The sequence below is a fragment of the Peromyscus californicus genome, unplaced genomic scaffold (assembly GCF_007827085.1).
Source record: "Peromyscus californicus insignis strain IS unplaced genomic scaffold, ASM782708v3 Scaffold_6__1_contigs__length_162567912, whole genome shotgun sequence".
NCBI classification, from domain to species: domain Eukaryota; kingdom Metazoa; phylum Chordata; class Mammalia; order Rodentia; family Cricetidae; genus Peromyscus; species Peromyscus californicus.
In genome coordinates, this window is record NW_026294584.1 from 51,080,802 (window position 1) to 51,097,863 (window position 17,062).

Below are 17,062 nucleotides of genomic sequence, written 5' to 3' on the forward strand. Positions count from 1 at the left end.
ACGTGATCAGTTTGTTTCCCCTAGCCAAGGTTAGACCCTATGAACAAAGGCCTTTTCTCCTTTTTCCTCCTCCTCTCTAAACTATTTTCTTCCTCTTCCTCCTGCTCTGGGTTGAACTGGATCAGCATGACCCTGGATCGAGAGATCAAGGCACACAAGAAGTACACCACGGGAACGCGGCAGCAATGGGAACGATGCACCCACTAGCCAAGGGCATCAAGTCGCCAGTGGCCACCAGACACTGGGGAAGACAGGAAGGCTCCTCCCTCAGCCTTCTCAGCAAGAGCCCAGCCCGGGTGGCACCTTGATTTTGGACCTCTGGCCTCCTGAAAGAACTGTGTGTGAGAGAAGCAATGTCTATTACTTGAACCTACCCATTTTTGGTCATGTTACAATGTCTCCAGGACAGACCAATCATTCTCCGTAATAAAATCTTCGATAAATGCCAAGGGAGTCCATGAAGGGGCAACTTGGTGCTCATAATGATGGAATTACATTTCCTGCTTTGACAAATAAAGCAGGGTCATCTTTTCAGTCATCTTTCCTATGTTATAAAAGACAGACCATGAACGTGAGACCTGTAATACACAGGCCTGCACATGTGTCTTGAAGGGTCACTTGAGGGTGTGATGCAACCCGGCCTGAGGATTACCAGGAGACAAGACCACCTTTGGCACAGGTAAGTGTTCACTAACTTTACAACGAAGCTCACCCTAACAAGAACACTGTGCACTCTCCACAAAAGGAACACCTGCAGGCAAGAAACGGCTCAGTGTGTCAAGGTGCTCACTGTAAGCCTGACTTCCTGAGTGTGATTCCCAGAACCTACGTGGAGAAAACAACCCATTCTTAAAAGTTGTCCTCTGACTTCCACATGCCATAATACATGTGCTTACACACACACACACACACACACACACACGCACACACACGCACGCACGCACACACGCACACACGCACGCACGCACACACACACATATACACACACACACGCACACACGCACACACACATATACACACACACGCACACACACACGCACGCACACACACACACACGCACACACACACACGCACACACACGCACACACACACACACGCACACACACACGCACGCACGCACGCACATACACACGCACGCACGCACACACACACACATGCACACACACACACGCACACACACACACGCACGCACGCACGCACACACACACACGCACACACACACACGCACACACACACACGCACGCACACACACACACACACACGCACGCACATACACACGCACGCACACACACACACACGCACACACACACACGCACGCACGCACACACACACACACACACACGCACGCACACACACACGCACGCACACACACACACACAACGTAATTTAAAAAAATCCTGCTCACAGGCAGGACTGAATCCTAGAATCCTAGGATATAGAAACGCTGAGAATGGACTCCTTCAGTCGATCATGTGAGACCATGCCTACACATGCCTGTTTTCACAATTTGTCTTACAAGCTCGCTGCCTGACACAGGACAGAGTCTCAGATCCATCCTTGGCTTTGACTGAACAGAAGGGGAAAAGCTGGTCAATCAGAATTTCCCCAGATCCCTGAACACAACCACCCAAGTCCACTACACACAAACACAACCAGCCTCATTCCTTCCTCATTCTCCTCAGGATGCATCCCTGAGGTCCATCACAGAGCATTTTCATAAAAAGAAACGCCTGACAGAAAGAGTTGCTGGAGCCAGGCGGTGGTGGCGCACGCCTTTAATCCCAGCACTCGGGAGGCAGAGGCAGGCGGATCTCTGTGAGTTTGAGGCCAGCCTGGGCTACAGAGTGAGTTCCAGGACAGGCGCAAAGCTACACAGAGAAACCCTGTCTCGAAAAACCAAAAAAGAAAAGAAAAAAGAAAGAGTTGCTGGGACAGCGGCAAAAGAGAACAGAGAACATTTAACTACAGATATTCTGGAGAGTCAAAGTGTCTGCCGGCCAAAGGCTTTTAAAACACACAGGCCAAGTGTTGTGGCATATACCTGTAACTCCAGCATTTAGGAGACTGAAGCAGGAGGATTGACATGAGTTCAAAACAAGCCGGGATTCTGTAACAAATAGCAGCCCACCTAGGGCTATACAGCAAGACCCAGTCTCAAAGATGAATAAAACTTCATCTCTAAACTCACACACTGAAGATTTAAATTGTGCTAGCCTATCCAGTAGCCATGTGCAACTTTGGGAATCTAAATTTAATAAAAATTAAATAGTGGTCCGGCCCAATGGCTCAGCTGGTAAAGCACTTGCCTCGCACACATGAAAACATGAGTTCGATTCCCCAGAATTCACTTCAAAGTGCCAGGCCCCGTGGTATATGCTAGTAATCCAAGGCTGAGGGGATAGAGACCGGGTCCCTGGGGCTTTCTGGCCAGTCTGCCTACCTAACGGGGAGCACTGGTAAAACCAGGGGCCCTGTCTCAAAGAAGGTAGATGGCATCCCTGAAGATATCTGAAACTGAAATTGTCCCCTGGCTTCTGCACATGTGCACGCATACACATGTACCCGCACACACTCCTAAACACACTCGTGTGTGCACAAAATTTAAATAGCAATCAAAATTCAGTCCCTTGGTGTCACTAGCCATGTGTCAAGAGCCCAGCAGCCACCTGTGGCCCATAATGCCAGCACTGGCTAGAGCGGACTGCAGAGCAATTCTGGGGCATGGAAAGTTACAATGGACAGCCCTGGTACAGAATACGCCATCGTCAGATGGAGGGCCAGAGGACTTTAACAACCAGTTTCCACGCCGCTGCTGTTCAAGAGCATTCTAATCGCAGACATACGTGGCGTCACTGGGGATGATGACAGACCTTTCTGAGGAAATGTACCTGGGATGCCTCAAGTACTCACAAGGACAAACCAGACTAGAGTTTTCACAGTCCTTAATCGGTACAACAATTCAGTACGGGCAAACTGGTTGCTCCACTCCGTAGCTGATTAGCTGATTAGCTGGGTTGTAGACTCATCAGGCAAAGGCTGGCCATAAAGGATTCCTTTCATCAGATTAGGGCAGCTGCCTGAAGGTAAACTAGGGCTGTGCTCCGTTCTAAACTGAGCAGCGTGTGACAGGCATGCAGAATTGGCAGCCCCGGCTCACTGAACAGCGCTTTCTAATTGTGCAATCGGCTGCAGTTCCAACCAGAATTGCAAAGCAAACATTCCAGGCAGGGCCCCGGGACAGGACTCGGGAGGAAAGGCCCCCATCAGCTCATGGCCTGAAGCCCTCACTCACAGTGATCAAGTCTTCCAGCCTCACGTTGACACTGGCCAGCATCTCTCTGCGCTCGGCTGCAGGCTCCGGGCAGGGGTAGATGGTGGCGCGGAACCTGTGTTTAACACATTGAAAGGACACACATGAGTTACTACAGAAAGGCTTCCACAGTCCCTTTCTCACGAGGCCACCACGGACTGACTGACACCGCTCAAATGGCCAAGCCTTTGCTCAAATGGTCAAGCCTCCTGTGCGGTCGTTAGAAAATGATTCACAACAGCTGGGCACAGTGCCTCATGCCTATTATCCCAGCACTCAGAAGGCTGCTGAGGCAGGAGGATTACAAGCTCAAAGCTCCCATAGAGGGCAGTCAAGGCCGGCCTGGGGGTACACGTCAATGGGAGAGTGCTTTCCTAGCATGGGTTGAGGTCCTCGGCTCAATCCCCAGGAACACCATACACACACACACACACACACACACACACACGTAAAATTAAAACTGTTCTCCAGAAACAGCTGAGCCATGGTGATCACTCTCTTCTTTTCTGTTTATTCTTTTTCAGGGCCTCCGGCATGCCAGGCAAGGGCCCTCCCACCACGCTCCAGCCCCAGCCCCGGTCTGCCCACTCAACAGCAGCGAGAGTGGAACAAGCTCTGACCTGAAAAGGTCCTGTCTGCTTTGTGTTCCCTTTGTTCGTTCCCCCTCCCTGTCCGTACCCTCACAACTATTGACGTCGGTTGCGCTTCCAACATCATCTTAAACGGTCTTCGGAAAGTTATTCTAAAGCCCTAGCCGTCCAGGCACGTCCTTCTGCACGGCACAGCTCTTTACCTCATCCCGACCCCGATCACCATGACAGAGCATGGCAGTCTCTCTCACCCGTCACAGATCTTCTTGATTTTCAGCCTGAGCTGTTCCCCTTGATAAAATATGATGAATATATTCTTTTTAATTTCTTCTTTCTGGAAGATCAGGGGAAAAATTATTTTTCTTCCTTCCTTCCCCAGTGCTGGGGATGAAACCATGGTGTGAACACTCTCCCACTGAGCTACACCCTGGCAGAACATAAACTATAAAAACAGAAGGCCTCGAAGTAACAGCTGCACTGCTTGCTAGGTGATGGAGGCCACAGCTGGGCTTTGAATTCTCACCCCCATAGGGAAGAGCATGCTCACACCCAAGGAAGCACCTCTGAGAGGGGCTAGGATATTTCAAGGTTCAGAGCCGCAGCAGCCAGCCTGGGCATCAGAAGCAGCCGTAAACATCTGCATGTCACAAATAAGTCTACGTTTGATACTTAACAAAGGGAAGGCCGTGACTAAGTTTTGATTCATCCAGCTACTGATTAGGTGTCCTTAAGAGCACTGCTTAGGCTGGGTGTGGTGGCACACGCCTTTAATCCCAGCACTCTGGGGAACTCAGAGGCAGGTGAATGTCATCAGTTTCAGGCCAGTCGGGACTAAGTGGTGAGACCCTGTCTTAAAGGAACAAGCCGGGTGGTGGTGGCGCATGCCTTTAATCCCAGCCCTGGGAGGCAGAGGCAGGTGGATCTCTGTGAGTTCGAGGCCAGCCTGGTCTACAGAGTGAGTTCCAGGACAGCCAGGACTGTTTCACAGAGTAAACCTTGTCTCAAAAAAAAAAAAAAATGATATACATGATCACTCTGGCAGTTGCTCATAGGAACAGGTTAGGGGTATTTTAGGATTTCTGGAAACACCTGCTTTACACAATTTCCAAATATCCTCTACCCATGGAAACTGGTCATTTTCGGAATCTTTGAGGTCATCTAGACTCTAGATCCACTAGAATCAGGGGTCCATTCTGGCACCTGCTGGGCCACCCTCCATGTCAATGATCATCTTTCTCCAGACATTCCCTTTATGAATACTCTCCCACCAAGATGACCACATGTCAAAACTTGATTGTAAAGTGGCAATTCAATGTCACAATTTAAAATATCCATAGAAACCGGGCATGGTTGGACCACGCCTGTGATCTCAGCACTTGGACACCACAGGCAAGGAAGATCAGGGCTTTCAGGCCAGCCTCTGCTACATGGACAATTTGAGACTTTGTCAAAAACAAAAACAAAACAAAAACCACCCATACAAATAATAAGACTAAAGGATGCACAGGATTATGGGTAGAAATTCTCTTCTTAAGGGCTGGAGGATGGCTCAGGGGTTAAGAGCACTGACTGCTCTTCCAGAGGTCCTGAGTTCAGAGGTAAGTGCTCTTAACCCCTGAGCCATCTCTCCAGCCCCTACATGGTGGCTCACAACCACCTGTAATGGTGCCCTCTTCTGGCCTGCAGGGACACATGCAGGCAGAACACTGTATACCTATAAATAAATAAGAAAAAATTTAATTTAAAAAAAAAAAGAAAGAAATTTTATTATTTTAAATGAAAAAGCAGAAAAGTCATTTCTCTATAAAATTATAACTGCCAATGATTAGAGAGAAGCAATACAAGGAGATAATAGAATATATTGGTGTACTTACTGAAGAGTGTGCTTTGTACATTTTAAAATTATTCACAGGAGAGAACACAACACTGTCCCCCACTATCACAAATTATGGGGTCATTGGGGTCAGCACATCCCAGATGTAATGGGTAAACCTCACCCTGGGAAAACCCTGGCATCTCCTCCCCAGATACATATGTGTGATTTTTTTTAACTTATTTTCTATTTTATTTCAACGATGACTTTTTTCAATCAAATGAAATTTAAGATTAATGGTTTTAGCATCTAATCTGGAAGACTAGAGACTTTTGGCTTCTGGGAGAGAAAGGACAAGTGGGTTTAAACATTAATTGGGAGGGTGGAGGAAAGCAATTAGCTTGTGGAATTAACAGCAACAAACAGTAGTTTTCAGGGAAGAGCCTTCTCATTGGAAGGGCTGTAGGCAGCCACCATCCATCTATCTTATCAACATCATCTGGAAGGCTGTAAAACCTGCAGACCCTCAGGCTCCACCCCAGCCCAGCTAGATCCCAGGTGACTCTGCAACCTGTAAGCACATTGAAGCTTGAGAAACAGACTCCAATCAGCTCTGGGTGCATTTGTGATGAAAACAGCTTTGGCCCCTCACGGTTCTTGTATAGTAAGTTTCTAGAAACAAGATACCCATACACTTTGAGGAAGGAACCAATTAGGAGGTGTTAAGAAGAATTGGTCCTTAGATGGACCCTTCAAATGTATTAAGTTTAAAAGGTGGGGGGTGGGGTGAAATAAAGAGAAAAGAAAGGGGAAAGGAAAGGGAAGGAGAGAGGAGGCATGGGAGGAAACAGACACTGGCTGGTTGTGAGAGAGGTGTCCTTAGTGCTATGGACTCCAGGAAGCTCCCAGAACCCTTTCTGGAGGCCTGGACCACCCACCGTCACGGGATCCTCCAGAAGTGTGTCCATCTCGCTGAACTTCAAGTACACGTTTCCCCGGCAAACTCTCCACAGAAGCCTCTCAAAGGAAGCCATCCTCTCCCTGTGTATCACGCCAGCCGTGAACCTAGATGGTAGGAAGGGACACCACTGAGGCACAGGGCCTGTGGGAGGGAATGATGGGAGCTGCTCACAAACCACATATCCCAGCTCCAACCTGCCCACATCTTGCTGTTGTCTGTTTTCTTCAACACTCTGTATCCTTAATCATTGTTATTCTATCTATACTATAATAACATTATATACTCTAATACTATACATACGTATATACATATAAATATATATACATATATAATAGACCATTCTTATGGTACTGTAGCCAATGTCAGTAAATGTTCAATGGTCTCTACACACCTTTATTTATAAAAAGCAGTGTATTAAGAAACACTCACTGATGTCCAAGAATCTCTGTTTTACAGCATCCTGGTACTTAGATAATTATTGGCTTAAATATCTAACATGGTCTTCAAAAATGTAATTTTCAATGGTTTATTACTATTACATTGATCTTTTATTACCACCAGGTAAAATATTTATATAAATATTGTCTTCTTTCCATTTCGAATTTGGTTTTTTTTGTTTTTTGTTTGTTTGTTTGTTTGTTTTTGAGGAAGGATTTCTCTATGTATTCCCAACCTGAAGCTAGCTATGTAGACCAAGCGAGCCTGGAACTTATAGAGATCCACCTGCCTCTGCCTCCAGAGTGCTGGGATTAAAGGCATGCACCACCACAGCCAGCTCCATTTCAAATTTCAATAGGCTCACAAATATCTAGTGAATAAAAAAATTAGGGACCTCTAGCCACACTATTCATAAATGTTTTAAACTTCATCAGTCTCACATAAACACTGAATGTAATCCCATTTTGTATTACCACATATTTTCATGAGTATCGCATGTCATATTTCTACCATTTAGGGTTGATTTGCCTGCTCAACTCTGTCATTTTTAATGACATTTGAAAACTCCAAATGTATTTTATCAAATGTATGTGGGGGAAAACACACCTACCTCCTAGCTTTGGAACAAAGCTAGGAAAGAGTCACAAACAAATCATGAACCCACATCTGCCCCACATGGGAGCCCTGTACACAGGCACTCTCCAAGCTGAAGCCACGAATGTAATCCTGAAGAAGGGGCACTCCCTGCTCAACCCACCAGCCTTGGAGATTACCCCTGGCTCTATCCCTGTGTGGAAGCCTGGCATTCATTCACAGGCAACAGTTCCACACCCAGGAGTTCTTCACTCACTGATTCATCAGTCAGGGAGATTTATCAAATACCAGCGCAAAGGACCAGGAACCTACCCACACCCAACTCTTAGGACATGGAGTTACACTCACCCCAACTTCCCAGTCATGAATGCAGGTATGGCTCTTAACTCCAAGAGGCCTGAAGTGTCTTCAACAAAGAAATCATCAGCTAAGTTGGTTTCTGTCTGAAAGACAAAACACCAGCCCTGTCATTAAACACAGGGCTCCTTAGAAGCACCCAGACCTCAGGCTTTGCTTGTTTCCAAGGAAGCTTTAATCTTCCACAGACATTAACAGAAGTGAACAAGCAGAGAGCTCCTTGTCAGGACAAACCCCCCCGAAACCTTCCCACCCCGACCCTGAGTCAGCTCAAACCCCATCCTCCCTTGTTCGGGCTCCCCTTCTCTTGGGCCATACTTTTGTTTCCTATTGAGACAGGGTCTCACTATGTCACCCTGACTGGCCTAGAAGTTGGTCTATAGACCAGGCCCGCCTCTGCCCCCCAAGTGCTGGGACTGAAGGCATGCACCACCATGCCTGGCCTCAGCACCATCATTTTTTTAAATTCACTTGAACCAGAGTCGCTGCTCGAATACTCCCCCCACCCCTTCACTGATAGCCTGGCCACAGGCCAAGAAACAAAGTACTTCATTCATAGCCCAGACCAGCCAGTCTTCAAAATAGAAACTTGGGGCTCTGAGGAAAAGACCCTTTATCAACCCTACCCCACCCCACCCCCAAAAAAATACCTCAAAAAAGTCCTGGGTTTTCTTTAGGAGGTATTTGAGTTCTGTCAGTTCCAAAAAGCTCTTCTTCAAAGCCTGCTGGTTCTGGTTGGCTTCCTGTAGCTCTCCTTCCAATTTCTCTAGAGTACTCTATGCCAGGGAGAAAAAATAAGCCAGGTTAATGTGCTGTGACATTTATTCTACACATTAACCATAATTGATAACTAGACATCAAAAGAGGCAGTCCCCATGTCAAAATACAGTTGAAGCAGTCAGCTACAAATTAAGTATTCCTGTAGAATGTAGCAAAAGCCAGACGAACACTGTCCAGAGTGTCATCTTCTGACAGGGACAATTCAAAAGCACTCTGAGGGATGGAAGACAGCTCATAAGGAAGCCATGGTGTCTTATCCCCTTTTAGAACCCCCAAAAGGTAAAATAAAGTAATTTTACACATTGGGAATTTATTCTGCTCCAAACACACTGTAATGATGGTTAAATTGCAAAAAAAAAAAAAAAAAAAAAAGAGTATTCTCTCCTCCCCTAACCTCCCCCCACCCCCAGTTCTACACAGATCTGAAGAGCCAAATGGGAACAAGAGAAAAGAGAAAGGTGAGGAAAAAAGGCAGGAAGGCAGAAGTGAGCTAAAAAAAAATCCACAATTTATTTAATATAAAAATTTATTTATATAAAAAATCCCCAATGAGTACAAACACAAAAGAATAAAGCTTGTGATGAAACCTGATGGGAAAAATCACCAGCAAATCAGGACACACACACACACACACACACACACAAATCACATGTGTTAAATCACCTTCCACAGAACAGCCTGGTAAAACAACTTTTCAGTTTTTTTTCTTAAGAATGTTCAAAGAGGCAAGAGAGGGCTACCTTCACAATAAGAAAAATAATAAACGGTCAAACAATAATTTAATAAAGCAGGTAGGGGACCAGCAAGATGGCTCGGCAGGGAAAGGCACTTGCTGCCAAGGCTGACAGCCCAAGTTCCATCCCTAGGTCTCCTAGTGAAGGGAAGAACCAGCTCTGACAAGTGGTCCTCTGACTTCCACATGCACATCACGGCATGTGCACACATGCACACGTGCACACACGCACACACGCACACTCACTGAGAGACATAAATAAACGTAGTAATTTGAAAATCAGGTAGACATAAAAAGATAACTATTAGAAATCTGGGAAGTGAAAAAAATAGCTATTCAAAATCAAAACCCAATAGATGAGATCTAATACATTCTAGGCACATTTTGTAAATTTAGTATTGAAATTTAACAGCCAGGCATGGTGTTTCACACCTTGAATTCTAGCACTCAAGAGGTAGAGGTAGGTGGATCTCTGGGAGTTCAAGGCCAGACTGGTCTACATAGTGAGTTCCAAGACAGCCAGAGCTGTATAATGGAGAGACCCTGTCTAGGAAGGAAGGAAGGAAGGAAGGAAGGAAGGGAGGGAGGGAGGGAGGGAGGGAGGGAGGGAGGGGAGGTAAATTTAACAACTAATGTAAAAACCTGGAAGGTCACTTATCTAAAAAGACCTTTAAAATACAATGGAGAGTCAGGCAGTGGTGGCGCACACCTTTAATCCCAGCACTCAGGAGACAGAAGCAGGTGGATCTCTGTGAGTTCGAGGCCAACCTGATCTACAGACTGAGTTCCAGGACAACCAAGGCTACACAAAGAAACCCTGTCTTGGGAGAAAAAAAAATACAACAGAGAGGACTAGAGACGCGGCTCAGTGGTTAAGAGCATTTACTGCTCGTACAGGGGACCAGAGCTCAATTCCAAGCACCCACATGAAGGCTCACAACCATCGGTAACTCCATCCCAAGAGACGTGATGCCCTCTTCTGACCTCCACAGGCACCAGGCACTCATACGGTGCAGACCTATATGCAGGCAAAACAATCACACACATAAAGTAAAAAATCTAATTCAATAGTGAAAGCGTATTAGCAGAAACACTGCAACTATAGAAATGAATTGACTTCGGTAGCAATACGGAATCTTAAAAGTTAACAAGAAGCGGGGGCTGGTGAGACGGCTCCATGGTCAAGAGCGCTGACTTGCTTTTTCTTTTTTTAATGTGGATTATGGGGACTCAAACTGAGGTCCCTGTGTTTTTGCAGCAAGCACCTTAACAACCGAGCCATCTCCCCAGTCTCCAGTCACGTGATGGGTGGTAACCTAAAGAGCAGAGTCAGGAACCATGACTAGTAAGTCTCGGCCACGCTAGACCTGGAGGTGGAGGCAGGGGGCGCTGCAACTCCAGGTCATCTTCCACTATGTGGTCAACTTTGAGATCAGCCTATGAGACTCCAAAAAACAACAAACCATAAATAAATAAAATAAAAGGACTGTCATTCTCAATATGTTTAAACCTATCCAAGAGACACGCTTACCAAAAAGAGATTTAAAAGTAAACCATCAGAAAGGCTATCCAGGGGCTGGAGAGATGACTCACTGGTTAACAGCATTTGTTGCTCTTTGCGGAGGACCTGGGTTCAGTTCCCAGCACCCACATGGTGACTTACAGCCACCTGTAATTCCAGTTCCAAGTGATCCGAAGGCCTCTGTCCTCCATAGGCACCCAGCACACACGGTGCACATACATACATGCAGGCAAACACTCATACATATAAAATAAATGTATAAGAAAGGGTGTCCATAACAATGTTACCTTGCCCTCTGCCCCCTGAAAACAAATGTGTAATGTCAGACAAAACTGAATATTTTAAATTTGAACAGTTAGTTAAACCAATCATCTCACACTGAGTCCAGCTGGATGAACTTTTTTTAAGCTGAAAAGAGTCAGTTCACAAACCTTTTTGTGCCAGGCACATACCTGGAACACATCCCATTCCACCTGTCCTATGGAGCTACATAGGTAAGACTTCACTGCCTGTGAGAAACTGCCGTGCACAAAAGAAATCTTTCTTCAGAATGGGGCGAGTTGCTCAGAGCTGTGTTGAGAAAGGAAAACAGCTCCCCCGCCATCGGCCTAGGAAGCCCTAAAGTTGGACCCTGAGATTTTCCTAGGATAGTCTTAGTTAGGGCTTCTTTTGCTGTGATGAAACACCAGGACCAAAAGCAGCCCAGGGAGGGAAGGGTTCATTTCAGCTTACAGTTCCACGTCATAGTCCATCACTGAGGGACTCAAGGCAAGAACTCAAACAGGGCTAGATACAGGAGCTGATGCAGAGGCCCTGGAGGAGTGCTGCGTACTGGCTTGTTCCCATGGCTTGCTCAGCCTGCTTTCTTATAGAACCCAGGACCACCAGCCCAGGGATGGCTCCATTCACAATGGGCTGGACCCTCCCACATCCATCACTAATTAAGAAGATGCTCTACAGGCCGGCCTACAGCCCAATCTTATAGAGGCATTTTCTCAACTGAGGCTCCCTCCTCTCAGATGACTCTAGCTTGTGTCAAGTTGGCATATATCCAGTGCAGACACAAAGTAACCCCCAAAAGGAACTATCACCTACTTGCTCACATGTAAAGGATCCGGGAACCACTTGACCATCCTCAGCTGGGGAGATGGTCAAGTGAGGCTCTTACCTCCAGGGTGATCATTTCTCGGGGAAGAGGAGTTTCTGGCTCCTTCTCAGGCATCTGGATTAGAATCTCGTTTTGCATCTCATCTTCCAGAAAACCTGAAGGACAGCACAGGTGATGGTGACTTCCTGGACACAGAAGTGGGGGTCCAGCAGAACAGGCGCCTCCGGCCAGCTGAGCTCTCAGGGTTGCTCTAACTCCTGCCCCGCAGCTGGGTCCAGCCTCCAACCTCCCATCCCCTCTGCCTTGGGGATCACCTCAGAAAGCGTTACAATGCATGGCAGGGCGCTGTGAAAGCCAGCATGGTAATTAAGTTCTACAAACTGTTCCCTCTTTCGGTTCACATTAGGCAGTGAGGGGAAAGGGACTTACGGAGGATGCGCTCCAGGGACTCACACCTTCGGACTTCATTCACAAACTTCCTCTGGAAGCTGTTCACGTTTGCATTTAGCTGAGGAAAGGGGAACCACAGGCTTACATTAGGGATCCCGTGTCTTCTCTTCATCACTGCAGTACCTTCTGGAGGAGGGGATTGTTGCTAGGAATGTGTTAGGAATAAATATGGCTGTGCACGAGACACGTGGGTTACAGGCAAGTTGCACCCTCCATTCCTATACTCCTCAGTGGGGTCAGGAATATGAGGGGACCTTGAGCACTGCACAGGTCTACAGAGTGCCTCCCGATCATCAATGAGAATTCAGCCTTTGCTGTGGGGAACTCTCCCTTAGCCTAATAAATGTTAGGCCTAGAGAGAGGGGCTCAGTGGTGAAGCACACTTGCTGTTCTTCCAGTTAGGTTTCCAGCAGCCAAGTCAGGCAGCTCACAGCCACGAGGAACTCCAGCTCCAGGGCATCCAATGCCTCTGGCCTCATGAGCACCTACACTCATACACAGACACACACATACACACAACCTACTCATGATAAAAATAAGATCTTTAAAAAATCGTTAGTGAGGGCGGGCGGTAGAGGCGCACGCCTTTAATCCCAGCACTCGGGAGGCAGAGCCAGGCGGATCTCTGTGAGTTCGAGGCCAGCCTGGGCTACCAAGTGAGTCCCAGGAAAGGCGCAAAGCTACACAGAGAAACCCTGTCTCGAAAAACCAAAAAGAAAAAAAAAATCGTTAGTGAGGACTGGCCTTTGGTCAGGTGCTATGCTAACTAGCAATGCAAAGGACAAGATCCAGGCCTATGAGGGAGCAGAGGTTTGACTTTGACCTTGGTGAGGAAATAAAGGACTGATTTTCTAAATAGGACTCGGTAAAAGCTTGGCAAAGATATAAATGGCCCATGAGAATCGACATTCCAGATAGCCCATCCCTAGAGTGTCTGTGCGGTAACTCATGTCAGAAGCAAGTGCCGATTCCAGGGTGCGTTGCCTCTAGCCAGAGAAAATAGATTCTGTATCATTTTGAAAACTGGTAATTCTGTATTCACTGCCTAGATCCAGCATGCAGAGATGCTATGCAGAAATTGAAACACCCAGCCATTAAACTACAGCTTCAAAACTTTCCTAGAGAAGGCATGGGAGGAGGAGCTGAGGGTCAGGAGACACCTTAGCCGGAAGGTCAGAGCCATGGAATTCCACCCATCCTAGCTCTGGGCCCCTCTTCCAGCATAATGCGTTTTGTTGATTACCCAGAAGCATTGTGCAAGGGCTATCTATTGCCACCCCCACCTTCCTCTTATCTCCAAAGAATGCAGCACCTACATCTTTGAACTGAACCAAGCCAAGCTCTCCCAGTTCAGCTACACAGCAATAAGCAGCCTCCACCTGGAGAAACACTTGGGATAAATGCATCTCCTCGCTTCGAAACACAGATGCCATGTTGGCCCAGCCTTAGTCTGGAGGGAAAAAAAAGAGAGAGAGAGATTGAAGGTAATAAATATATAAAAATCTTAACATGATCCAAGTTAGGATTAAAAAAAAAATCAGGGCTGGGTTATAGCTCAGTGATAATAGTACAGACATAGCATATATGTTCAGTGAACACAGTCTAGTTCAATCCCCAGTGCCCATGACATCACTCACACATACACAGACATACAAAGACAAGGAAATAAACCAAGATTAACACCCCAAACTGAAACTTGGAAGCACCAATCTGATGCTATGGATGGAAAAAGCGCCCCGCCCCCTCCCTCCAACCTTACCTGCTAGGTCACAACTGCAACACATGTGCTCTGGAAAAAAAAAAGTGCAAATTTCCCTCCAGCTATGTGTATATAATGTATAAGTGAAACATGGATGAGTTTTGCATGTAGATTTGGACCCCACATCCAAGATAGTGTATTTTTTGTGTATATATTGTAAATATGGAAATCTAAAAGTTCTGGTGCCAAGCATTTCAGATAAGGGATGCTCAGGCTGGGTGATGAGACATCATCCAAAGCTGGTCAGGTGTGAAGCAGAGAAAAGGAACCAAGGCCCTGGCTCACACAGTTGCTTTCCAACCACTCGGCACACACCTTAAGGAGCCTTCCCGATGCTCAGGGACAATGCATTCCAAAGTGTGGCGTGTGATGTTTGTGACTCAACATTCCCCCACCTCCAATCATTCATCATGGGCCCAGGAGATTGCTTAGTGGAGAAAGGCGCTTGCCATCCGGCCTGATTTAGTTCAATCCCAGACACCACAAAGTAGAGGGAGAGAGCCAGGGGCTGTAGCACTCTAATCCCAGCACTAGGGAGACAGAGGCAGGTGGATCTCTGAGTTCAAGGCTAGCCTGGTCTACAGAGCCAGGGCTACATAGAGAAACCTTATCTTGAAAGACAAAAACCAACAACAACAATAAAAGGCATACATATACACATACATACATACATACATACATACATACATACATACATACATGCATACATAGAGAGAAAGAGAACAGACTTGCAAAGGGGTTCAATGAGCCCCAAAGTTTTCACTAAATAACACATCAGACCCAGGAAGGTCCCCACAACATACATGAGTACACACACACACACACACACACACACACACACACACACACACACACAGAAACTGTCCTTCCTGTCACCTTTCCGTCTCATCGCCTGTCACCACTACCTCATCTTACCCCATAACCCAAGCCACGAAACTCCTCTGGTTTGTAGGTTCCGGACTCCAGCCCTAAGGTCCTCAGCCTCTTTTTTTCCATGTCTGGCATACAGTCCTCTATTCTTGTTTCCATGTGACCCCCAGGGCTGGGGCCCCAGAACCCTTCCTGACTTCACTGAACAGCTCTAGACTCAACTCCAGATCCCGGGGGATCAGGATCCCTCTCCTCCATGGCTTGCCAAGCCTTGGCCTTTCCCCCGGTTCCATCCATGAGAGACCCCCCCCCCAACTCTCTTCCTCCTGGACTCCATGTCCAGGCCTCCCAGGCTGACACCTTTGGTCCTGGAGAATCTAGAGGGCTATACCTGTTCTAAACACAGCCCCTCACACAATCTGAGTCCCTAGACCACCACCCTGTCACCTTCTTTTCTGATTGTGAAGGGGAGGGGAGGGCACTTTCCCGGGTTAAGAAAAAAGGCCAAGATGCTGAGTCCATGTGAGTGCAGGCAGGGGATGGGGGCCTGTCCATGACAAACTGGTTTCCCACGGGAGCCCCCAAAGGGTCCCCATTGCTTTCCTCCATCATTTTCCTTCAAGTCACCCTAGAAAACCAGCTGTCCTCCAGCACAGATTTCACATCATAACACTTGGCAGAACCACAGCCTGCCAGCCCCTGGGCCTGTCACCCCAGCAGGATAAAGTCTAAAGGCCGTGAGCAGGCTGAGAGAAGGCCTCCCATGTGGCCTCTGTCTTCTCCGCTTCATCTGTCTTCACTCCCCTCTCACACACCTGTACCTACCTTCTCCGTGATCCTGCACCTACCCCAGGGCCTTTGCTCATGCTCCCCAGCTGAGTCTGGGATCTCAATCTTTCCTCTCCACCATCCATCCAACACCCCATCATCCCTCCATTCTTCCAGCAAACCTTCCTGACTATCCTGCCTCCCGTCTGCTGCCAGATTATCAGTCAGTGACTTGCTTAACAAGTGCCCTTTATCTCCACGAGCCAGCAAAATCTGGAGGCCGGGACTATCCCATCAGTTTAGCATAGAATGAGCTCAACATTAATCACAAAGTAATTGTCAAAAAATGATGTCCTGACTTACTTCTTTTCCTTACCCTGCGCTCCAGAAGTCCACCAACTGGAGCTACACTTTGCCTTTGGGCACCAAAATGAATCAAAGTTTTTTGGTTTTTACTATTCTGTCTGATAACCAAGGCAACGTGTCCACAGAACCGTAAGACATTAGCTTCACGCAGACCAAAAAGCGCAATGCAAAGACCTTTCTCACCTGAGTTTCCTTGGAGCTGGTTCTGAGTGGGGACCCACTGCCCAATTCCTGGGGCAGGCAGCGCCCGGCGGCAGCTGAGGCGGCAGCAGCAGCAGCCACAGTCAGTTGTGGCTTTCAAGTGGCAGGGAGGCTGCCTAGCCTCTCCCCCTCCACACACTGTCCCAGCTCCCTCTCCAGAGGCCACTCTGTTGTATCAACACATCCTGCAGTAGGTGAGCTCAAACCTGCCACACCGGCCAGCCCTGCTCCACCCCAGCCCCACCTGGGCCCCGCCCTCAGCGGCAACCTTGAGTCCCCACTGCCAAGCAAGAACGGAGTTCTCTGAGGGGGTAACTTGCCTCTCAGGGAACTGAGGTTGGGGACAAGGGCTCCGGGGGCCTTAGAAGGGCAAGGAAGGCAGCAGGCTAGTTCAGCTCCTACACAAATCAAAACACTCCTTCAGTCTCAAGAATGAGGCTGG

The 17,062-nt window shown here is 47.5% G+C and overlaps 1 protein-coding gene across 1 annotated transcript in view; it reads right to left on the reverse strand.

Annotated features, from left to right (window-relative positions):
- Positions 1–14,089, reverse strand: part of Atp6v0a4 (ATPase H+ transporting V0 subunit a4) — a 48,665-nt gene extending 34,576 nt beyond the window's left edge. Inside the window, 11 exon segments of the mRNA XM_052720205.1 lie at positions 3,293–3,386; positions 4,152–4,234; positions 4,664–4,709; positions 4,788–4,859; positions 5,132–5,135; positions 6,648–6,778; positions 8,055–8,149; positions 8,714–8,839; positions 12,267–12,361; positions 12,636–12,714; positions 13,973–14,089. Coding sequence (XP_052576165.1) covers positions 3,293–3,386; positions 4,152–4,234; positions 4,664–4,709; positions 4,788–4,859; positions 5,132–5,135; positions 6,648–6,778; positions 8,055–8,149; positions 8,714–8,839; positions 12,267–12,361; positions 12,636–12,714; positions 13,973–14,089 — 942 coding nt within the window.
- Positions 14,090–17,062: the final 2,973 nt, after the last annotated feature.